This window comes from Bombina bombina, chromosome 2, assembly GCF_027579735.1.
Source record: "Bombina bombina isolate aBomBom1 chromosome 2, aBomBom1.pri, whole genome shotgun sequence".
In the NCBI taxonomy this organism is placed as follows: domain Eukaryota; kingdom Metazoa; phylum Chordata; class Amphibia; order Anura; family Bombinatoridae; genus Bombina; species Bombina bombina.
The window spans coordinates 1109561679-1109587917 of record NC_069500.1 but is presented as its reverse complement, the minus strand read 5'-3'; the positions used below and the strand labels follow the sequence as shown (position 1 = coordinate 1109587917).

Sequence of the window (26239 nt, the reverse complement as noted above, 5' to 3'; positions counted from 1 at the left end):
CAATATGTATATGTTAGTGAGATCTACTAGAGTGTATCCTGCTTATAGTTTTGCCCCTCTTCTAGATGCAGGTTCAGATTAGATTTTTGAAGATGGTTTAATTTTGAAGAGTGTTGAATTGGTTATGTTCCTCTTATAGGGTTTATGGCATTATTTTATATAAGTCTTCTGGACCCCCACCACCTTCCAGTATGCTGAGAAAACACATCTGCAAGTATAGCAGTGCTATTGAGTTTCCTCTCACAATTTTCTACAGCTCATTCAGCTACGTACCCTATATATATATATATACACCTGTATAGATACACACACACATATACGGTGTGAGATAGTATAGAACACAAACAATGTATAATGTGCTTCACATAGAGCCATGTAAAGCCAAAGGCTATCTTCATGTCTGATACTGAATTACACTGTAATGCTTTTTTGATGATTTCAATTCAAAGTTACATAGATTAAGAGTTGCTGCAGATCTTCAAGTAATAGTTCTATGCTTTACCTACACATACAATATTTGCCCTCCAACACGGTATTAAATATTATGCTATCAGCGGCTGGGACAGCGTGACTAACTACTGTGGAGATAGTGTCTCTCAATGTTTAAATGAAGTGATAGATAATTATTTGTATATGTATACTGATATGTCTTATATATGAGATCCTCCAGAGTTTTTCATATTCTTCATATACCAGTCTCTCCTCAATGACCACACTTCAAGTTTTCATATCAAAAGATAGTTTAGTGTGGGATTACCCATGAGTAAGTTGAATTACTTTTACCTGCCTATTACAAGATATGTTACAGTTAATAAGTGGTCCATATAGATTATTATTCACATATTTGCTTACTATCAGTTTGGGGCCAAAATATTTTCCTATGAGTATTTCTTATCTGCACTATAAAAAGCTCCCTGTTCCCTTACTATCTTTCTGCCAGCACCCCCCCCCCCCGATACAGTTCACTTGGTAAACATAGGAAAAGGCATCCTCCGAATATTCTCTAACCCTGAGTATATTTTTTACTAGGTTTATCATAGAAGCACCTGAATTAAATCGGTTTCCCAGGTGATTTGACTACCCATAGAGAATATATATAACTGTAAGAGTAACCACTACTCCAAGTCCAGATGCTGAGGATATAGATTAGATGAAAAGTAGTCCTTCTTTTGCCCCTACATTACCCTCACGCAGCATAGCATAAGCCCCCCAGTAATTATATAAGATAAGTGACCGACTGAACAACTCACAAGGTATATGATACATACTTATACTTATCCTTATACATCACCTGGTAACGCTAAAGTTCTACCATTGTGTGCTTCCCTCATTTTACAATTTCCCCCCAACCCCCTAGAAAAATAAAGGTTCACCATTTGAGACACAAGAGTTTCCTTTTATTAACAACCACACACTCCACTTACATTTTGTACTTTACTGAGAGGTCCAAGAGTGGCCTAAGGAATCATTTAGTGGGTATACAGGTTGACAGGCAAACAATGTATATACTTAAGTTGCATTTGTCATATAAATATGTAATGTTCATCCTTTTGGACCTACATTTGTTATGATTTGTAGCTCTTGATGTTTAATGTCTGCTCCATATTGACACTCTACTGGTTGTATTACTTGAATTGAACCTCAATAAAAATTATTTAAAAAAAAAAAAATGATATGGGTTTTGTCCATTTCTTTATAGTATGCAACTACATTAAATGCCAAAAAAACAACTTCATTAACTTTTTAAGTTTCTACTAAAATGCACAAATAATGAAATACATGGACAGCAGGAAGTTCAGAAATTACACTTTCCACCCTAAATTTTGTAAATATTATTGTGGCCTGAAAATAGCATACATAACATCACTGATGGTATTACCCAATAAATCATAAACATGATCACGCTGCAATACAGAGTTAATACCATCATGCTATTATCACCCTACTCTGACAGTTAATTGAAAACGTTACTACTACTGTTGCATAATATACCTTAATTTTGCTTTTCCATAAAGCCTTCCTTGTTCATACCCTGTTATTCTGTAAACAATTGAAATGTAATAGTGTCTTCTTGGTACTTCACATTATCAATAATCTCTAAGGTTATACCAAGACTTATTCTACTGATCCAGCGCCAGTATAGCTGGATAGCATAACTTCAAGTTCCAACTTAGACCCTAATTTGAAATTGAAAACAAAGGTAGCCAAAACGGTCTTTTTAAAGGGGCATAAAACCCCAATTTTTCCTTTCATTGTTCAGAAAGAGCATGCTATTTTAAACAACTTTCCAGTTTACTTCTATTAATTTTCTTCCTTCTCTTGTTATCTTTTGCTGAAAGATTCATCTAGGTACACTCAGGAGCAGCAAAGAACCTAGGTTCTAGCTGCTGATTGGTGTCTGCATATATATACTGATTGTAATTTGCTCACCCATTGGTTCAGTTACAAACCAGTAGTGCATTGCTGCTCCTTCAACAAAGTATACCAAGAGAATGAAGCACAATTGATAATAGAAGTAAATTGATTTTTTTTTTTAAATTGTATGTTCTACCTAAATCATGAAAGTTTTTTGGGGGGTTTCATGTCCCTTTAAATCCTCCTGTACGATTTAAATTTAACTGAGAATCAAATTAATCAAAAAATAAACCTTATAATGAGAGGATGGGGGTTTTCCTTTTGCACCAGACACATGAACTACTCCACCGTCAGCATCTAGAAAAGAATAAATAAATAATATTATTATTAATATTTATTCATTTAGTAAGATTTGACTATTCAAGCAAAAGTGTTATAATAAACGAAAAGATTACAGACATATATAGGGTATGATAACTGGAAGGGATGAGCCCTACTTTTTTAAAATCTTAAAATATAGATGTTTAGGAGAAAAAAGGTAAAAAGGAAAATTAACTGTGTAATATTCATGTATCACAGAGATCAGTGCTTCTCAGTTATAGACTCAAGTATCCCGAACTATCAGGTTGTATTTCCCTGCTTGACTGGGCAGCTGCTCACTCACGGCTAGATTTAGAGTTTTGTCGGTAACGACCCGCGTAGCTAACGCTGGCTTTTTTCTGGCCGCACCTTTTAAATAACTCTGGTATTGAGAGTCCACAGAATGGCTGCGTTAGGCTCCAAAAAAGGAGCGTAGAGCATATTTAACGCCACTGCAACTCTCGATACCAGAGTTGCTTACGGAAGCGGCCAGCTTCAAAAACGTGCTCGTGCACGATTCCCCCATAGAAAACAATGGGGCTGTTTGATCTGAAAAAAAACCTAACACCTGCAAAAAAGCCGCGTTCAGCTCCTAACGCAGCCCCATTGTTGTCTATGGGGAAACACTTCCTACGTCTGCACCTAACACTCTAACATGTACCCCGAGTCTAAACACCCCTAACCTTACACTTATTAACCCCTAATCTGCCACCCCCGCTATCGCTGACCCCTGCATATTATTATTAACCCCTAATCTGCCGCTCCGTAAACCGCCGCTACTTACATTATCCCTATGTACCCCTAATCTGCTGCCCTAACATCGCCAACCCCTATATTATATTTATTAACCCCTAATCTGCCCCCCACAACGTCGCCTCCACCTGCCTACACTTATTAACCCCTAATCTGCCGAGCGGACCGCACCGCTATTATAATAAAGTTATTAACCCCTAATCCGCCTCACTAACCCTATAATAAATAGTATTAACCCCTAATCTGCCCTCCCTAACATCGCCGAACCTAACTTCAAACATTAACCCCTAATCTGCCGACTGGAGCTCAACGCTATTCTAATAAATGTATTAACCCCTAAAGCTAAGTCTAACCCTAACACTAACACCCCCCTAAGTTAAATATAATTTAAATCTAACGAAATTAATTAACTCTTATTAAATAAATTATTCCTATTTAAAGCTAAATACTTACCTGTAAAATAAATCCTAATATAGCTACAATATAAATTATAATTATATTATAGCTATTTTAGGATTTATATTTATTTTACAGGTAACTTTGTATTTATTTTAACCAGGTACAATAGCTATTAAATAGTTAAGAACTATTTAATAGCTAAAATAGTTAAAATAATTACAAATTTACCTGTAAAATAAATCCTAACTTAAGTTACAATTAAACCTAACACTACACTATCAATAAATAAATTAAATAAAATACCTACAATTATCTACAATTAAACCTAACACTACACTATCAATAAATGAATTAAATACAATATCTACAAATAAATACAATTAAATAAACTAACTAAAGTACAAAAAATAAAAAAGAACTAAGTTACAAAAAATAAAAAAATATTTACAAACATTAGAAAAATATTACAACAATTTTAAACTAATTACACCTACTCTAAGCCCTAAACTAAGCTAGCCCTAACTAAAGTACAAAAAATAAAAAAAGATAACTTACAAAAAATAAAAAAATTAATTACAAACATAATAAAAATATTACAACAATTTTAAGCTAATTACACCTACTCTAACCCCCCTAATAAAATAACAAAGCCCCCCAAAATAAAAAAATGCCCTACCCTATTCTAAATTACAAAAGTTCAAAGCTCTTTTACCTTACCAGCCCTGAACAGGGCCCTTTGCGGGGCATGCCCCAAGAAATTCAGCTCTTTTGCCTGTAAAAAAACACATACAATACCCCCCCCAACATTACAACCCACCACCCACATACCCCTAATCTAACCCAAACCCCCCTTAAATAAACCTAACACTAAGCCCCTGAAGATCTTCCTACCTTGTCTTCACCTCACCGGGTATCACACCGATCCGTCCTGGCTCCGATATCTTCATCCAACCCAAGAGGGGGCTAGACATCCATCATCCGTCGGCTGAAGAAGTCCAGAAGAGGGTCCAAAGTCTTCATCCTATCCGGGAAGAAGAGTAGATCCGGACCGGCAACCATCTTCTTCCAAGCGGCATCTTCTATCTTCATCCGATGAGGACCGGCTCCATCGTGAAGACCTCCAGCGCGGACCCATCTTCTTCCGACGACGTCCAACTGAAGAATGACGGTTCCTTTAAGGGACGTCATCCAAGATGGCGTCCCTCGAATTCCGATTGGCTGATAGGATTCTATCAGCCAATCGGAATTAAGGTTGGAAAATTCTGATTGGCTGATGGAATCAGCCAATCAGAATCAAGTTCAATCCGATTGTCTGATCCGATCAGCCAATCAGATTGAGCTCGCATTCTATTGGCTGATCGGAACAGCCAATAGAATGCGAGCTCAATCTGATTGGCTGATCGGATCAGCCAATCGGATTGAACTTGATTCTGATTGGCTGATTCCATCAGCCAATCAGCATTTTCCTACCTTAATTCCGATTGGCTGATAGAATCCTATCAGCCAATCGGAATTCGAGGGACGCCATCTTGGATGACGTCCCTTAAAGGAACCGTCATTCTTCAGTTGGATGTCGTCAAAAGAAGATGGGTCCGCGCTGGAGGTCTTCACGATGGAGCCGGTCCTCATCGGATGAAAATAGAAGATGCCGCTTGGAAGAAGATGGTTGCCGGTCCGGATCTACTCTTCTTCCCGGATAGGATGAAGACTTTGGACCCTCTTCTGGACTTCTTCAGCCGTTGGATGATGGATGTCTAGCCCCCGCTTGGGCTTGGATGAAGATTTTGGAGCCAGGACGTATCGGTGATACCCGGTGAGGTGAAGATAAGGTAGGAAGATCTTCAGGGGCTTAGTATTAGGTTTATTTAAGGGGGGTTTGGGTTAGATTAGGGGTATGTGGGTGGTGGGTTGTAATGTTGGGGGGGGGTATTGTATGTGATTTTTTACAGGCAAAAGAGCTGAATTTCTTGGGGCATGCCCCGCAAAGGGCCCTGTTCAGGGCTGGTAAGGTAAAAGAGCTTTGAACTTTTGTAATTTAGAATAGGGTAGGGCATTTTTTTATTTTGGGGGGCTTTGTTATTTTATGAGGGGGCTTAGAGTAGGTGTAATTAGTTTAAAATTGTTGTAATATTTTTCTAATGTTTGTAAATATTTTTTTATTTTTTGTAACTTAGTTCTTTTTTATTTTTTGTACTTTAGTTAGTTTATTTAATTGTAGTTATTTGTAGATATTGTATTTAATTCATTTATTGATAGTGTAGTGTTAGGTTTAATTGTAGATAATTGTAGGTATTGTATTTAATTAATTTATTGATAGTCTAGTGTTAGGTTTAATTGTAACTTAGGTTAGGATTTATTTTACAGGTAATTTTGTAATTATTTTAACTATTTTAGCTATTAAATAGTTCTTAACTATTTAATAGCTATTGTACCTGGTTAAAATAAATACAAAGTTACCTGTAAAATAAATATAAATCCTAAAATAGCTATAATATAATTATAATTTATATTGTAGCTATATTAGGGTTTATTTTACAGGTAAGTATTTAGCTTTAAATAGGAATAATTTATTTAATAAGAGTTAATTTATTTCGTTAGATTTAAATTATATTTAATTTAGGGGGGTGTTAGGGTTAGACTTAGCTTTAGGGGTTAATCCATTTATTACAGTAGCGGCGAGATTCGGTCGGCAGATTAGGGGTTAATAATTGAAGTTAGGTGTCGGCGATGTTAGGGAGGGCAGATTAGGGGTTAATACTATTTATTATAGGGTTATTGAGGCGGGAGTGAGGCGGATTAGGGGTTAATAACTTTATTATAGTAGCGGTGCGGTCCGCTCGGCAGATTAGGGGTTAATAAGTGTAGGCAGGTGGAGGCGATGTTGAGGGGGGCAGATTAGGGGTTAATAAATATAATATAGGGGTCGGCGGTGTTAGGGGCAGCAGATTAGGGGTACATAAGTATAACGTAGGTGGCGGTCGGCAGATTAGGGGTTAACTATTGTAGGTAGCTGGCGGCGACGTTGTGGGGGGCAGGTTAGGGGTTAATAAATATAATATAGGGGTCGGCGGTGTTAGGGGCAGCAGATTAGGGGTACATAAGTATAACGTAGGTGGCGGTCGGCAGATTAGGGGTTAAAAAAATTTAATCGAGTGTCGGCGATGTGGGGGGGCCTCGGTTTAGGGGTACATAGGTAGTTTATGGGTGTTAGTGTACTTTAGAGCACAGTAGTTAAGAGCTTTATGAACCGGCGTTAGCCCAGAAAGCTCTTAACTACTGACTTTTTTCTGCGGCTGGAGTTTTGTCGTTAGAATTCTAACGCTCACTTCAGACACGACTCTAAATACCAGAGTTAGAAAGATCCCATTGAAAAGATAGGATACGCAATTGACGTAAGGGGATCTGCGGTATGGAAAAGTCGCGGCTGAAAAGTGAGCGTTAGACCCTTTCCTGACTGACTTCAAATACCGGCGGTAGCCTAAAACCAGCGTTAGGAGCCTCTAACGCTGGTTTTCACGGCTACCGCCAAACTCTAAATCTAGGCCTCAGTTTGGGTGACTTACACTGGCATTCAAAAGTTTTAGCAAAGTTTGTATAACGCTACCAAGTGGATGAAATACTTTTTAAGCGTCGGAATGGTATATACCAGGATACATATAATAGAGCACAGGTGAGATTAGTGCAGTTTAGCAATATTTAACAAACACTTGACACGGCGGTCTCGTCAAATACTTCACCCGCACACCCGCATTTACCTTAGCCCTTCTTTACCTTTCCGTGAAGGCGGAAGTCTTCTACTTCTCTCGGCTAGGCTCACCTCTGTATAGACGAAAGGGTAGCCACGCTATAGAGCGCGACCATCACTCTCTCTCCAACTCCGGTTCATCTGCAAGCGTGTGCGGGACTTACCGATCGGACGTGACGTCAGCAATTCCTCCACATTCTCACCAATCAATGCCTCTGAATAGGCCAATGTATCCAATCAATGCCTCTGAATAGGCCAATGCTCCTCTATGTGCCGATGTGGTCTGGGACTTAATGAAGAGAGTTCCTCTGCTCCCAAAAAAAGTATCAAGAAAAAATGTGGCAAAGTCCCAGTTGTAGATAAATAAAAACAGAATTTTATTATGGTCTATGATTACGGCAAGAGCTAGCCGAAACGCGTTAGACCTTTCTATGCTTTTACAACAACAATTTTTTCATGTTTTAACCCAATTCTAATAAAATTCTGTTTTTATTTATCTACAACTGGGACTTTGCCACATTTTTTCTTGATTCAAAAGTTTTGGCGTCACTTAGACATTTCCTTATTTTCCATAAAAACATACATGATATTAGTCTGAACAGGAAATATAGTCACTGACAAGGTTAGAAATAGTACATTTTAAGGGAAATAATAATTGTGTCCTTCAAACTTTGCTTTCGACTACGAATACTCCATGTACAGCAATTACAGCCTAGCAGACCTCTGGCATTCTAGCTGTCAATTTGTTGAGGAAATCTGAAGATATTTTACCTCATGCTTACTGAAACACCTCCTACTAGTTGCATTGGCTTGATGAGCACTTCTTACTTACCAAACGGTAAAATTGCTCCAACAACATCTCGATAGGGTTAAGATCTGATGACTGTGCAAGGCCACTTCATTAAAGAGACCATAATACCAGCTGACTGCTTCTTACCAAAATAGTTCATGCATAGTTTGGAGCTGTGCTTTGGGTCATTGTTCTTTTGTAGGAGGAAATTGGCTCCAATCAAGCCCTGTCCACAGGGCACGGCAAAATAGAGTGATAGCCTTCCTTCTTCAAGGTCCCTTTTACCCTGTATAAATCTCCCATTTTACCACCACCAAATTACCCCCAGACAATAACATTGCCTCCACCATGGTTGACAGATGGCATCTCATGAATATTCTTCTTTGTGATCTGAACACCTCAAACTTAGATTTGCCTGTCCATAACACTTTTTTTCCAATCTTCCTCTGTCCAGTGTCTGTTTTTGCCTATCTTAATCTTTTCTTTTTATTGGGCAGTCTGAAATATGGCTTTTTCTTTAAAACTCTGCCTAGATGACCAGCACCTCAGAGTCACCGCTTCACTGTTGACGTTGAGATTGGTGTTTTGCGGGTACTATTTAATGAAGCAGCCAGTTGAAGACCTGACCTGTGAGGCGTCTGTTTCTCAAACTAGACATTCTAATCTATTTGTGCTTTTGCTTAGTTTTCCACCGAGGCCTCCCACTCCTCTTTCTATTCTGGTTCGAGACAGTTTGCGCTGTTCTTTGAAGGGAGTAATACACAGCATTGTAAGATATCTTCAGTTTCTTGGCAATTTCACCCACAAAATAGCCTTAATTTCTCAGAACAAACTGACAAGTTTCAGAAGAAAGTTATTTGTGTCTGGCCAACTTGAGCCTGTAATCGAACCCACAATTGATGATGCTCCAGATACTCAAATAGTCCAATGAAAGCCAGTTGTATTACATCTTTAATAAGCACAACAGTTGTCAGCTGTGCTAAAATAATTGCAAAAGAGCTTATAATGATCAAGTAGCCTATTTGATAAACTTGGATTAGCAAACATAACATGCCATTGGAACTCAAGACAGATAGTTGCTGATAATGGGCCTCTGTACGCCTATGTAGATATTCCATTATTTGCTGTTTCCAGCTACAATAGTCATTTACAACATTAACAATGTGTAAGGAATTTTCTAAATTACCCCAAACGTTTGAACACTAGTGTACCTGTACTCAGTTAGGGGAATTCTCAAAATCTGGCCAGGCAGTGACATTTGAGGACTTGAGTTGAGAAGCACTAATTTAAAATTTGTCACACGGAACGCGCCAGCTAAAGTGTATATCACTGTGAAAAAAATGCCACAAAGACATGCCAGATATAAAGGCCACAGTGAAATATCATAAGGAAAATATGCCATAGTAAAAAGTGACAGGTGAAGTATTCTAGAATGCCACAATGAAATGAGCTTGAACTGAGCTATGTATGTGATGGGCTGAGAAATGCAGTAACTTGAATATTATTTTCCTTATTATTCTAATGTAAGTTTCAAAATATTAAATAACTATAGTAACATGAAGACATGCCACTCCTACAATATTCTGCATAAAATACTTTCAATTGCACAACCTATTTCAAAATTTAATTTAACAAATTAAAGTAAAATTATTTAAAAATAAATATTGTTTTTGCTAGAACAGTTTTTAAAAAGTTTATCTGACAAATGTTTTTAATTAATACTAAAAGGTTAAACACATAAAAAAAACTTGTGCTTGCAGCTTGTTCCTTTGCTGCTCTCCTCCACGCCACAAAAAAAATAAAAAATCTTACCTGTGGATCAGCCAAAAATAGTGCTACCTAGCATCAATTTTTAACAATTGACAACTGACAAATGTAATTTTATTTACTATAAAGTGTTGACAATAAAATATTTTTCTACTAGGAAGTCATACAAATTGGATGAGATTTAAATCAAGTTAATATTAAAAGCACAATCTTAATTCAATGTTTTTACATTTAATACTCCTGTCTGTAAATTCAAATTTGATGTCTTACACATTTTGACAGCCAGTACCTTAACACTCTCTCGTTCATGCATTTACTTTATTCTTCGTCAATACCTATGAGTATAAAAAAGTCACAAAAGGCTCATATCTCTCATGCCTAAAATGACTCATATTACTGACTCAGTAGATTGTCTATCAACTTCAGCATAGTATCCTTACTCTTCCACTCACTTTAGTCTGTATCTTTACCCTTAACATGACCCAAGCACTATCCTTACCATAACCCTTACTAATTACAGGATTTTTACCACTATTGTGCAAAATAACTAATAAAAAGGATGCAAGAGATGGGAAATGCTATAATGGCTATAAAAGTTAAAAGTAAAATACGCTTGACCAAATGACATACATTTGAACCTGAAATAAGGCTATTTAAATTTCCAATCCTGGTTGTAAGTCATGTACTGATCCAAAACAAGAGTTTGACATTAATTATAATTATTCCACAGATGTATTTTATGCCACATTAAATGAAAACACTGGCTTTATAACTGAGAAAAACAAGGTGCTAAAATTCTTCATAAAAAATAACACCAACAAAAACTGTGATCAAAAAATGTATACAACATAAGAGAATTACACAAATCAAAAGTTATTGACTTTCCAAATACTTCTGGTGTGTGTCACAGCACTGGAGTCAAACATGTTTAAGATATCTGACTATTCTCCATCTGCTAAATATCTTGTCCAAAGGACTATCTGGAAGTTCATGTGAAAGTTCATTTTAAGTTCATACATGTTATATCAGGTCTTTTGCAAGGTAAAAGTTCATTGGGAGGTTAATAAACATTTTGTTATAGTCTACCAAAATAGCATCACTGAGTTTGCCTAATTCAACTATTTGTCAACATAGCATACCTCATTCCGGTCTAGTAGCCACACATTTGCCCAAATTTATAGGAAATTATTTTTTCTATGTTGCTAATACATTTTCCAGTTTAGAGACCCTAATGAAACTACAAATTGTATCAAGGATGCCTAAAATTACACACACACACACATATATATATATATATATATATATATATATATATATATATATATATATATATATATATATATATATATATATATATATGGTATAGGATGTTTCTTCACCTAACCTAGCTCAAGATCAAGAAAAACAACTTAAAGGGACATTAAACACTAAGAGTCAGATTACAAGCGGAAATCGATATTTGCGTTCCACTGATACAGAGCGCGCTTCCATAGCCTAAAATGGGAACTTCGTTCTCATTCCGTGAGACACAGCATGAGAACTAGCGCAGCGAAGGAGGTAAGCCGCACAGTAAATGTAAATATACATGCATATATACATATATATGTATGGTTAATATGTGTATATACACATATTAACACACACACACACACACATATATATATATATATGTGTATATAAGCATATACATTTATATTTACTGGGAACACACAGTCCCCATAGATAGCATACCCCACAACCGCCAAATTTAAACCCTCATAACTGCTTATTGCAGTTATTTTAAGTATATTACACTGTATTTTGGGGCACTTGGTAGACATTTATAAAATTAATCAGAGATCTGATCTCTGGTTAATTTTATAAGCGCTAATTGCTACCGCAAGCTTGCGGTAGCAATAACCATTTGCCCGTTTGCGGGCACGCAATAAATTTGTGCTCCACTTGTAATCTAGCCCTAAATAAATGCTAGATAAAATGATGCATTCAAAGGAAAGATTAGTCTAAGAGTAAAATGTAGATGTATTTTTTAAAGTTTCATTAGCTGTTTAAATATTGGCAAAATAAGTGTAAAGTTTAACGGCTAGATTTAGAGTTTTGTCGGTAACGACCCGCGTAGCTAACGCTGGCTTTTTTTCCCCCGCACCTTTTAAATACCGCTGGTATTTAGAGTTCACAGAAGGGCTGCGTTAGGCTCCAAAAAGGGAGCGTATAGCATAATTTACCGACACTGCAACTCTCAATACCAGCGGTGCTTACGGACGCGGCCAGCTTAAAAAATGTGCTCGTGGACGATTCCCCCATAGGAAAAAGCAAAAAAGCAGCGTTCAGCTCCTAACTCAGCACCATTGTTTTCTAAGGGGAAACAGTTTCTAAGTCTGCACCTAACACCCTAACATGAACCCCGAGTCTAAATACCCCTAACCTTACACTTATTAACCCCTAATCTGCCGCCCCCGCTATCGCTGACACCTGCATATTTTTTTTAACCCCTAATCTGCCGCTCCGTACACCGCTGCAACCTACGTTATCCCTATGAACCCCTAATCTGCTGCGCCTAACACCGCCGACCCCTATATTATATTTATTAACCCCTAATCTGCCCCCACAATGTCGCCTCCACCTACCTACACTTATTAACCCCTAATCCGCCTCACTCCTGCCTCAATAACCCTATAATAAATAGTATTAACCCCTAATCTGCCCTCCCTAACATCAACGACACCTAACTTCAAGTATTAACCCCTAATCTGCCGACCGGACCTCACTGCTACTCTAATACATTTATTAACCCCTAAAGCTAAGTCTAACCTTAACCCTAACACCCCCCTAAGTTAAATATAATTTAAATCTAACTAAATAAATTAACTCTTATTAAATAAATTAATCCTATTTAAAGCTAAATACTTACCTGTAAAATAAACCCTAATATAGCTACAATATAAATAATAATTATATTGTAGCTATTTTAGGATTAATATTTATTTTACAGGCAACTTTGTATTTATTTTAACCAGGTACAATAGCTATTAAATAGTTAATAACTATTTAATAGTTACCTAGTTAAAATAATTACAAAATTACCTGTAAAATAAATCCTAACCTAAGTTACAATTAAACCTAACACTACACTATCAATAAATTAATTAAATACAATACCTACAAATAAATACAATTAAATAAACTAACTAAAGTTACAAAAAATAAAAAAATATTTACAAACATTAGAAAAATATTACAACAATTTTAAACTAATTACACCTACTCTAAGCCCCCTAATAAAATAACAAAGACCCCCAAAATAAAAAAATGCCCTACCCTATTCTAAAATTAAAATAGAAAAGCTCTTTTACCTTACCAGCCCTGAAAAGGGCCTTTTGCGGGGCATGCCCCAAAGAATTCAGCTCTTTTGCCTGGAAAAAAAAAAATACAACCCCCCCCCCAACATTACAACCCACCACCCACATACCCCTAATCTAACCCAAACCCCCCTTAAATAAACCTAACACTAAGCCCCTGAAGATCTCCCTACCTTGTCTTCACCACACCGGGTTCACCGATCGGTCCAGAAGAGGCTCCGAAGTCTTCATCCAAGCCCAAGCGGGGGGCTGAAGATGTCCATGATCCGGCTGAAGTCTTGATCCAAGCGGGAGCTGAAGAGGTCCATGATCCGGCTGAAGTCTTCATCCAAGCGGGAGCTTAAGAGGTCCATGATCCGACTGAAGTCTTCATCCAAGCGGGAGCTGAAGAGGTCCATGATCCGGCTGAAGTCTTCTATCAAGCGGCATCTTCAATCTTCTTTCTTCCGGATCCATGTTCATCCCGCCGATGCGGAACATCCATCTTCACCGACGACTTCCCGACGAATGACGGTTCCTTTAAGGGACATCATCCAAGATGGCGTCCCTCGAATTTCGATTGGCTGATAGGATTCTATCAGCCAATCGGAATTAAGGTAGGAAAATTCTGATTGGCTGATGGAATCAGCCAATCAGATTCAAGTTCAATCCGATTGGCTGATCCAATCAGCCAATCAGATTGAGCTCGCATTGGCTGTTCCTTTTCAGGGCTGGTAAGGTAAAAGAGCTTTTCTATTTTAATTTTAGAATAGGGTAGGGCATTTTTTTATTTTGGGGGTCTTTGTTATTTTATTAGGGGGCTTAGAGTAGGTGTAATTAGTTTAAAATTGTTGTAATATTTTTCTAATGTTTGTAAATATTTTTTTATTTTTTGTAACTTAGCTCTTTTTTATTTTTTGTACTTTAGTTAGTTTATTTAATTGTATTTATTTGTAGGTAATTAATTTATTGATAGTGTATTTTATTTAATTAATTTATTGATAGTGTAGTGTTAGGTTTAATTGTAACTTAGGTTAGGATTTATTTTACAGGTAATTTTGTAATTATTTTAACTAGGTAACTATTAAATAGTTATTAACTATTTAATAGCTATTGTACCTGGTTAAAATAAATACATAGTTACCTGTAAAATAAATATTAATCCTAAAATAGCTACAATATAATTATAATTTATATTGTAGCTATATTAGGGTTTATTTTACAGGTAAGTATTTAGCTTTAAATAGGATTAATTTATTTAATAAGAGTTAATTTATTTAGTTAGATTTAAATTATATTTAACTTAGGGGGGTGTTAGGGTTAAGGTTAGACTTAGCTTTAGGGGTTAATAAATGTATTAGAGTAGCGGTGAGGTCCGGTCGGCAGATTAGGGGTTAATACTTGAAGTTAGGTGTCGTTGATGTTAGGGAGGGCAGATTAGGGGTTAATACTATTTATTATAGGGTTATTGAGGCGGGAGTGAGGCGGATTAGGGGTTAATAAGTGTAGGTAGGTTGAGGCGACATTATAATTTATATTGTAGCTATATTAAGGTTTATTTTACAGGTAAGTATTTAGCTTTAAATAGGAATAATTTATTTAATAAGAGTTAATTTATTTCGTTAGATTTAAATTATATTTAATTTAGGGGGGTGTTAGGGTTAAGGTTAGACTTAGCTTTAGGGGTTAATAAATGTATTAGAGTAGCGGTGAGGTCCGGTCGGCAGATTAGGGGTTAATACTTGAATTTAGGTGTCGGCGATGTTAGGGAGGGCAGATTAGGGGTTAATACTATTTATTATAGGGTTATTGAGGCGGGAGTGAGGCGGATTAGGGGTTAATACATTTATTATAGTAGCGGTGAGGTCCGGTCGGCAGATTAGGGGTTAATAATTGTAGGTAGGTGGCGGCGATGTTGGGGGCGGCAGATTAGGGGTTAATAAATATAATATAGGGGTCGGCGGTGTTAGGGGCAGCAGATTAGAGGTTCATAGGGATAATGTAGGTGGCGGCGGTGTGCGGTCGGCAGATTAGGGGTTAAAAAATTTAATAGAGTGGCGGCGATGTGGGGGGACCTCGGTTTAGGGGTACATAGGTAGTTTATGGGTGTTAGTGTACTTTAGAGCACAGTAGTTAAGAGCTTTATGAACCGGCGTTAGCCCAGAAAGCTCTTAACTCCTGGCTTTTTTCTGCAGCTGGAGTTTTGTCGTTAGATTTCTAACGCTCACTTCAGCCACGACTCTAAATACCGGCGTTAGAAAGATCCCATTGAAAAGATAGGATACGCAAATGGCGTAGGGGGATCTGCGGTATGGAAAAGTCGCGGCTGCAAAGTGAGCGTTAGACCCTTTAATGACTGACTCCAAATACCAGCGGGCGGTAAAAACCAGCGTTAGGACCCCCTAACGCTGGTTTTGACGGCTAACGCCAAACTCTAAATCTAGGCGTAAGTGTCTATAAAACAATGGGAGTTGCCATGTTGTAACTTAGGTTACCGTCTCTGCTGTGGCCAATTATATATATATATATATATATATATATATACACACACAATTTATCATTTTATATTATGGTCTCAAACGGCTAGATTACAAGTCTTGCGTTAGGGTTAAAAAGCAGCGTTGAGAGGTTTCGGCGTTAGGATTTTCCTAACGCCGGTATTACGAGTCTTCCTAAAAGTGAGCGGTAGACCCTCTCCTGTCAAGACTGGTACCGCATTTAAAAGTCAGTAGTTAAGAGTTTTATGGGCTAACGCCGTAACATAAAACTCTTAACTAAAGCACTATAAAGTACACTAACACCCATAAACTACCTATTAACCCCTAAACCGAGGCCCCCCCCAACTCGCAAACACTATAATAAAATTTTTAACCATTAATCTGCCAAACCGGAGATCGCCGCCACTATAATAAATGTATTAACCCCTAAACCGCCATACTCCTGCATCGCAAACACTAGTTAAATTTTATTAACCCATAATCTGCCGTCCCTAACATTGCCGCCACCTACCTACATTTATTAACCCCTAATCTGCCGCCCCCAACGTCGCCGCCACTATATTAAATGTATTAACCCCTAAATCTAACTCTAACCCTAAAACCCGCCTAACTTAAATATAATTTTAATAAATCTAAATAAAATTACTATAATTAACTAAATTAATCCTATTTAAAACTAAATACCTATAAAATAAACCCTAAGCTAGCTACAATATAACGAATAGTTACATTGTAGCTAGTTTAGAGTTTATTTATATTTTACAGGCAACTTTGTATTTATTTTAACTAGGTAGAATAGTTATTAAATAGTTATTAACTATTTAATAACTACCTAGCTAAAATAAAGTCAAAATTACCTGTAAAATAAATCCTAACCTAAGTTACAATTACACCTAACACTACACTACAATTAAATTAATCCACTAACTACAATTAAATACAATTATCTAAAGTACGAAAAAAAACAAAAAACTAAATTACAGAAAATAATAAAATAATTACAAGTTTTTTAAACTAATTACACCTAATCTAATCCCCCTAACAAAATAAAAAAGCCCCCCAAAATAATAAAAAGCCCTACCCTACACTAAATTACAAATAGCCCTTAAAAGGGCCTTTTGCGGGGCATTGCCCCAAAGTAATCAGCTCTTTTACCTGTAAAAAAAAAAATACCCCAACATTAAAACCCACCACCCACACACCCAACCCTACTCTAAAACCCACCCAATCCCCCCTTAATAAAAACTAATACTAACCCCCTGAAGATCCCCCTACCTTGAGACGTCTTCACCCAACCTGGCAGAAGTGGTCCTCCAGACGGACAGAAGTCTTCATCCAAGCCGGGAAGAAGAGGTCCTCCAGACGGGCAGAAGTCTTCATTCAGACGACATCTTCTATCGTCATCCATCCGGAGCGGAGCGGGTCCATCTTCAAGACATCCGATGCAGAGCATCCTCTTCTGTCTTCATCCGACGACTAAATGACGGTACCTTTAAGTGACGTCATCCAAGATGGCGTCCCTTCAATTCCGATTGGCTGATAGAATTGTCCAAGGGAACAAGGAACAGTAGGAAAAATATCAGGGTATAAATGGTGCCAGAAGATAAAATTAAATTTAGGTCCGCCCACCGGAGAAACGGGCGAGAGCAGTGGACTTTCCTCCCACAAATGGAAATGAAGTTATCAGGTAAGCATAATTTATGTTTTCCATCTTAATGGGAGAAGAGTCCACTGCTTTATTCATTACTTGTGGGAACACCCAAGCTCTAGAGGACACTGAATGAACAAAACAGGAGGGTAAAAGGAGGCGGACCCTATACTGAGGGCACCACAGCCTGCAGAACCTTTCACGCAAAAACAGCTTCCGCCAAAGCAAAAACATCAAATTTGTAAAATTTTGCAAAAGTATGTAAGGAGGACCAAGCAGCCACCTTACAAATTTGCTCCACAGAGGCCTTGTTCTTAAAGGCCCAAGAAGAGGCCACAGTCCTAGTTGAGTGAGCCGTAATCCTCTGAGGAGGCTTATGTTCCGCAGTCTCGTACGCCAAATGGATAATGCTCCTCAACTAAAAAGACAGTGAAATGGAAGAGGCCCTCTGCCCCCTATGCTTCCCTGAATACACGACAAATAAAGACGAAGTCTGTCTGAAATCCTTTGTGGCCTAAAGGCTCGAACAACATCCAAGTTATGAAGTAACCTTTCCTTAGACGAAGAAGGGTTAGGACACAAGGAAAGAACTACTATTTCCTGATGTATGTTACGATCTGACACCACCTTGGAAAGAAACCCCAACCCAGTGCGAAGCACAGCCTTATCAGCGTGGAAAACCAGGTAAGAGGGCTCACATTGCAAGGCCGCTAACTCAGAGACTCTGCAAGCCGAAGCAATAGCGAGAAGGAATAGAACCTTTCTAGGAAAGAATCTTAATGACAAGGGCATGCATAGGCTCAAACGGAGCCCTCTGCCAAACCTTAAGAACCAAATTTAAGCTCCAAGGAGGAGCAGAAGATCTAAATACCAGTCTGATTCTAGACAGAGCCTGAACAAAGGACTGAATATCAGGAAGCTCCGCTAGCTTCTTGTGTAACAGAACCGATAATGCCGAAATCTGTCCCTTTAAGGAACTGGCGGCAAGACCCTTATCCAGACCATCTTGGAGAAAGGCCAGAATCCTGGATACCCTAACCTTATGCCAGACATATTCACGTTCCTCACACCAGGACATATAGGTCCTCCACACCTTATCGTAGATGTGACGAATGACCGTTTTCCTAGCCTGAATGAGAGTATCAATCACTCTTTCAGAGAACCCTCTCTTGGCCAAGACTAGGCGTTCAATCTCCACACAGTCTCAGAGAATCGAGATTTTGGTGGAGAAAAGGACCCTGAACCAGCAGATCTCTGTTACAGGGTAACCTCCATGGAGGAGACAACGACATTCCCACCAGATCCACAAACCACGTGCTTCGTGGCCACAATGGAGCAATTAGAATGGTCGAAGCTTGTTCCTGTTTGATGCGGGCAACCACTCGAGGAATATGTGACAATGGGGGAAAAATGTAAATTAGGTTGAACTCCCACGGTACCGCTAAGGCATCTATCAGCTCTGCCTGTGGATCCCTGGACTGTGACCCGTATCTGGGTAGCTTGAAATTGAGTCTGGACGCCATGAGATCTATCTCCGGCGTCCCCCATCTGTTGCAGAGCTCCGCAAACACCTCGGGATGGAGAGCCCATTCCCCCAGATGAAACGATTGTCTGCTGAGGAAATCCGCTTCCCAGTTGTCCACACCCAGAATGTGGATTACTGAGAGGGAGCAGTTGTGGGTCTCTGCCCATTCCAGAATCCGAGACACCTCCCTCTTGGCTAGGGAGCTTCTCTTTCCCCCCTGATGGTTTATGTACGCCACTGAGGTAATGTTGTCCAACTGGAATCTGATGAAATAGGATGACCCCAAGAGGGGCCAAGCCCTCAGAGCGAGGAATATTGCTTGTAGTTCCAAGATATTCATCGGTAGGGTTGACTCCTCTTGAGTAGACCTGCCCTGTGCCTTTCTGGCACCCCAAACAGCTCCCCATCCTGATAGACTTGCATCCATGGTCACAATCTGCCAGGATGGTCTCAAGAAGGATGTCCCCTGGGACAGCTGTCCCAGATGGACCCACCAAGAGAGGGATTCCCTCGCTCGATTGTCCAGAGAGATCTGTTGGGATAGATCTGAGTGATCGCCGTTCCATTGTCTCAACATGCATAACTGCAGAGGTCTTAGATGGAACCTGGCGAAAGGAATGACATCTATGCTGGAAACCATGAGCCCGATCACCTCCATACACCTTGCCACAGATGGCCTTGAGGAGGTCTGAAGGACATGACAACTGGACGCAATTTGGAACGTCTCTGATCAAGAATATCTTCATAGATATGGAATCTATTATCGTACCCAGGAACTCCACCCTGTTGCTGGGAACCAGAGAACTCTTTCCCTCGTTTATCCTCCATCCGTGGGTTCGAAGGAGAAGAAGAAGAGCTCTCGAGTGGTCCTCAGTGAGACTGCAGGACAGAGCCTGAACCAGGATATCATCCAGATAAGGAGCCACCGCAATACCTCTGGCTCTCGCTGCCGCGAGTAGCGTTTCCAGAACCGTCGTAAAGACTCTTGGGGCAGTCGCCAGACCGAACGGTAGGGCCACAAACTGGAAGTGTTTGTCCAGAAAAGCGAATCTTAGGAACCTGAAGGGGTCCTTGTGGATTGGCACGTGAAGGTAAGCATCCTTCAAGTCTATTGCCGTCATAAATTGCACCTCTTGAACTAGGGGTAGAATCGATCTGATCGTCTCAATTTTGATCGATGGAACTGACAGAAACTTGTTTAGTCACTTTAGGTCCAGAATTGGGCGGAACGTGGGACCACGAAAAGGTTTGAACTATCAAGTGGATGCTTTTATATATATATATATATATATATATATATAAATATATATACATACATACATACATACAGTGTACACAAACATACACACATTTATTGTATCTACACGTGTTGCTTTGTATAGCATTTGTATTTAACAAATATGTTAATACCTTACAAATTAGAAGTTCGTTTCTATATCACTAACCTTGAATTTCAGTAATAGAAACCTGGGAAAAGTCACATGACACATCAGGAAGAAGATAATTTTGGGGGTCTGCAATTTCATACACCAACTGTTCAGCAACAGTTCCAAAAGATATAAGGCCTCCAGTTTTACTTGGCTTTGATAAGGAAACATTGCCATCAGAAGTGCATTCCACTATAGGAAAACCAATGTTGTGCCTGTTAAAAAATAATAATAATGTAACTCATAAGTCTACTTTTTATATAGAATAGCACATTATAATCAAGACTTGTACACAGTACATGTTACCTTTTAGCAAGAGAAAATTAGAGCCATTGTACAATAAGAATAATAAAAATACATTTTAAATGATTTTGTATTAAACCAAAATAATACAAATTTATTTGGTTAAAAGTGACTCCTCCGAGAGCCAGTCTCTGACAAAGTGCAGACAATTTAAAGGGACAGTTTACTCAAAAATGTTCTCCCCTTTAATTTGTTCCCAATGATCCACTTTACCTGCTCAAGTGTATTAAATGGTTTATAAGTATTTCCATTACCCTTATATTGGCATTTGAAATTGTTTATTTAGCCTGTGGTATCCCCACCCCTCCTGAAAGTTTTTGGCCTCAAAGCCAAGCTGTGTAAACACAGCCATCAGAAGAAATTACACTCCTAGTGGGTTATAGAAGAGATAAAGTAATAACATGTTAATTGTCCATTGTTCTCTCCAAGTATTGGTGATTGGTTTTTGGACAGATATAAGATAAGGAAGCAGGTATATGTACATAATGTGATAAAGTAATGATATCTGATTATACCTCCAAGCTCAACCCATTTTATTAGGTTGTGGCATCAAAACACAAAATCAGCTAATTCATATAAACAAATAAGCCTTAAAAAGGCAAATCTCATACATTTTATACTCTGCAGCTGGTAAAAAAAGTAATTGGAAACACATTAAGGGAAAAACATTTTACAGTATACTGTCCCTTTAAGCAAAACATCTAAGTATGGAGGCTCTGTAGTGTGCAGTCACCCCTTTTGTTTATTATTAATTAATTTTATCATTATGCATGAGATAAGCTGTTTACTTGCCCACTTCCCATATGATGTATCATGATAAGCACAAAAACAGAGTTGACAATGTCATAGTCAATTTAAGAGGGTGAAACGGATTGTGAATCAGAATTCCTTAGTAGACTGTAGACTGTAGACTAAAGGAAATGGGAGACAAATTTAAGCAGATGGGTTACATAATTAAATTAATTGAGAGTGAAATTGAAAAAGTAAAGGAATCTGACCAAAAGATTATTGCCAATGACAAACAGGATACTGAACAGAGGTTGGTATGTGTTACCCAATTTAATCCCAGAAGTAAGGAGATTAGCAATATTATCTCTAAGCATTGGCATATCTTAAATAATTGTAATTTAAATATTGAGTCTTTAAAAAAAAAAAAAAAAAACATGATGGCATATCGTAGGGTCCCATATTTAGGTGACATGATAGTAAATGTTTTGGGGTCTAAAAAAAGTCAGAAATATATTACAAGCAAAAGCTATGGAACTTTTCCAGTGTAGTCATTAAAGGGGCAGATTTTCAACATCCCCAAACTGGAAAAAAATATGGAATTAAAAATCATTACACGTGTGACTCATCCTATGTCGTTTACCTCATTAAGTGCCGATGCTCTAAAATATATATTGGTGAGACCACATGGAGGGTACGAGATAGGATGAGTCAACACAGGTCCAATATCAGATGTGGGGATCGAGAAGCCCCTGTATCATGTAATTTCCTAGAAGCAGGCCACAATATCAGCCAAATGAGGTGGCAAATTATTGATGGTGTAGAAAAATTAAGAAGAGGTGGCAACAGGGAATTGATATTAAAACAAAAGGAATCCTTCTGGATATATAAATTAGATGCTTTAATCCCTAAGGGAATTAATAGAGAGCTTGATCTAAAGGTATTTCTATAGAGTGCATAACATGTATTATATAACTTAAGAAATAGGTTAGAATTTTCTATCTTTAAATGTCCATAGGTAGATGTGATATTGTTTTTAATTGTATATATATATATATATATATATGCTTAATGGTATTAATATGATATGTAGCCATTAGGTGGTGGTATTTAGTAAAATGATCTATTTTGTAACAGTATCTAAAGGGTTAATGTGAAGGCCTATAAATGCATCTAAACAGATGAGGTCTATTAGCATGATTAAGGGATAACCTCCCGAAACGTCGCTGTAACCTTTTTTTGTACCTCCATGGGAGAAGAAGTCAAATAAATTTACATTAAATGGAAGGTGCTGTGGAGTCATTTGCTTGCAGTTTATATTAGAGGGGTTAGGTTTAAACAATACTTTCATTGATTAACAAAGGAGAAAGACGGCCTAGACAGAAAATATTGTGATTAAACTATATAAAAGCATGTTATGTTAACTTCCCAGTTATCTGATCACTGTCTTTAAAAGACAAAAGAGGACATCTAGGGTTGCTTTTGTAGAATCAAACACTCTGCTACTGTTTGTGTAAAGGAGTACAGGTAGATATTCAGGGGTGGCATGAATATAAGGTTACCATGTTAAAATGGCTTTGGAGTTTGACAGTGAATAGAATGACTGTGTTCATTAGAATGTACAGAATATTGCTACAACTTTTTGTTACATCTTGATGCTGGAATGTTTTCTGACCTGATTTATACCTCCAAATGCTCTTTGTGCTGTGTTAAATGCTCTGTGTGCTGTGTTATATGACAGAGGTTATCTCTCACAGCTTTAAAGGGACACTGTAGTCAGAATTGTAATGGGTATCTCACACGAGTATACATGTTAAACAAGCTTTTTATAATGTGGATGCTGTATTAAATATGTACCATTTTCACAATATATAAGTTTAAAATAATTGATTTTTCCAAACCCACTGTGTTGTCTGCCGTTATGGATTCCGAATCCGGGCTGACAACTGCAGTTGTAAGATGGCAACTCCTAGACACATTGCTCATGCGCAAGTTAGCGCAACGTCATCTGATGCGTCACCATCTTATGTGGAAGAAGACGTTAGCTATCATGTCGGCTTGAGTGCCGCAATATGCGCATGCGAGAGGAATGAAATGGTATTGCGCATGAGTTGAATCCGGATACTATAATTTAATTATATGCAAAAAAAACACATCCGATTGGCAAGTTTCTTAGCCCTTAGACGGCCCACATTTGAGGGTTGGATGACGTGATGTCATGGGGATATAATAAAATATGATATTACTGCAAAAGGGAGCTACGTTTCAAACAATAACAACGTACATTACATCGCTATGATATTTTAAATGTAAAACGTTTGTTCCGTTTTACACTGAAGAAAAAAAAGTTAGTAATCCTTTAAAGACAAACTCATTACTTTGCCCTTTGTGGTTAGTGCTGTCAGACTAAAGCATTTAGGGCCAGATTACAAGTGGCATGCTATTTAGTGCTTTCGCTCTAGTGTTAACACTTCCGCAAGATTTTGTGCGTGCAGGTTTGTGTGCGTATTACAAGTTGAAAGTAAAACTTTTACGCGAGAGGTGTTAAATAAATGACTTTGGATATCACAAACGTATTAACTTAACACTTATTGCTTAAAGTGAATGTAAACTTTCATCAATTAGTGCCCGGTTTTTAAATATACTATTAAAAACAGGGGCACTTTTATTGATGAAAGTTTACATTGCATACTTACCTTTTACTTCTTCAAAGCCAGATCAGCATCTCCCGCCTGAAGGCCCTCTGTAAATACGTCACCAATGACGAAACTGGCTTCCTCCATTCACAGCTCCCCCACCAGAGCGTCCATCTCATAAGGCCCTGCCGTGATTGGAGGAAGCCGGTTTCGTCATTGGTGATGTATTTACAGAGGACCTGCAGGCGGGGGATGCCGATCCGGCTTTGAAGAAGTAAAAGGTAAGTATTTGTTAAATACGGTGCAATGTAAACTTTCATCAATGAAAGTGCCCCTGTTTTTAATAGTATATTTAAAAAACGGGCACTAATATACATATATATAATATATATCCCAAGCAGCAACGTTTCAGGTCACACTGACCCTTATAGCATGACTAAGGGTTAGTTTGACCCAAAACGTTGCTGTCCTTCTGTGATGACACCATAATAAAGATTTTTCACTTTTGAAAACATAGTGCTGACGCCACTTTTTGTTTTTCCTTGGGATATATATGTGAGGCGTTACAGGACCCTCAGGCGTACTTCTGATACTAATAATGAACTGCTACATTATATACTAGTGCTGGACCTATTGCTACCTTTATTTATATATATATTTATATCTATACCTGTATATGTTCATATAGATATATAGGTATAGATATATATTTTACATCAACATCATCAGATATATATATATATATATATATATATATATATATATATATATAAACATATATATTTAAAAATGTAAAAAAAATGTGAAGAACATTGGAATGCAAAATATGCGTAATGCACTTTGGCTTTAACACTGTAGGTCTAACACAGTGTTGAGTAAGCGCACATGAAAAATTAGGTATCTTAATGCACATTATTTAAATTTAGATTTTTAGGTCCTCTAAAATAGTCCTTTGTAATCAAGCAGTATTTAAACATACAATGTTCCCATTTCGTCTAACACATCAGGTAAGTCTGGTTACTGATGACTGTGGACTAAGTTCGGCATTTTGACTAAGGAACAACCTGGACAAGTTATTTCAATTTGGACACTGCAAATCACTATTACAAAGTTTGTGATAACTAATTTTTACTTTGAAATATATCTGATTGCGCACTGCCACCACCATAAGCACATATCACTTCAAAGTATCAACTATAAGTTGTTTTATTTGTAGTAATGCCACATTTAACTTTATTCTTTTGACTTAACTACTTTATTTCAAAATAATTTTACCTAATGAGAGAATATGTTCTCAACTGAAAATCATATAATAATTCATAATCAGCTAGATTACGAGTTTTGAGCGCTATAGGGAAATTATCAACCGCCACAAAAGCGGCGGTATTTTACCTCCCTATAGCGCTGCTATTACAGGTTTTGAAAAACCCGGCTTGCGCGGGCGATATGGTGGCATTGAGCTCCATACCTCACCCAAATACAAGCGCTGCTTTGACGTACTCGTGCACGATTTCCCCATAGACATCAATGGGGAGAGCCGGCAAAAAAAAAGCCTAACACCTGCGATCGTGGAAACAAAAGCTCCGTAACGCAGCCCTATTGATGTCTATGGGGAAAGAAAAATTATGTTTAAACCTAACAACCTAACATAAAAACCACGTCTAAACATACCTAATCTGCTGCCCCTGACATCGCCGCAACCTACATAATGTTATTAACCCCTAATCGGCCACCCTTAACATCGCCGCCACCTAAATAAAACTATTAACCCCTAATCTGCTGCTCCCGATATCGCCGCCACCTACATACAATTATTAACCCCTAATCTGCTGCCCCTAACATCGCCATCACCTAAATACACTTACCAACCCCTAATCTGCCGCCCTTAACATCGCTGCCACCTACATTACAGTTATTAACCCCTAATCTGCCGTCCCCAATGTCGCCGCCACTATACTAAAGTTATTAACCC

At 38.0% G+C, this 26239-nt stretch overlaps 1 protein-coding gene across 1 annotated transcript in view; it reads right to left on the bottom strand.

Annotated features, from left to right (window-relative positions):
• The window catches only part of LOC128650086 (uncharacterized), a 373885-nt gene that overhangs the window by 160699 nt on the left and 186947 nt on the right, over positions 1-26239 (bottom strand). Inside the window, exons 10-11 of the mRNA XM_053703762.1 lie at positions 20621-20817; positions 2648-2712 (exon numbers count right to left, since the gene is read on the bottom strand). Of these exons, the coding sequence (XP_053559737.1) occupies positions 2648-2712; positions 20621-20817 (262 nt within the window). The remainder of the gene's footprint in view (positions 1-2647; positions 2713-20620; positions 20818-26239) is intronic.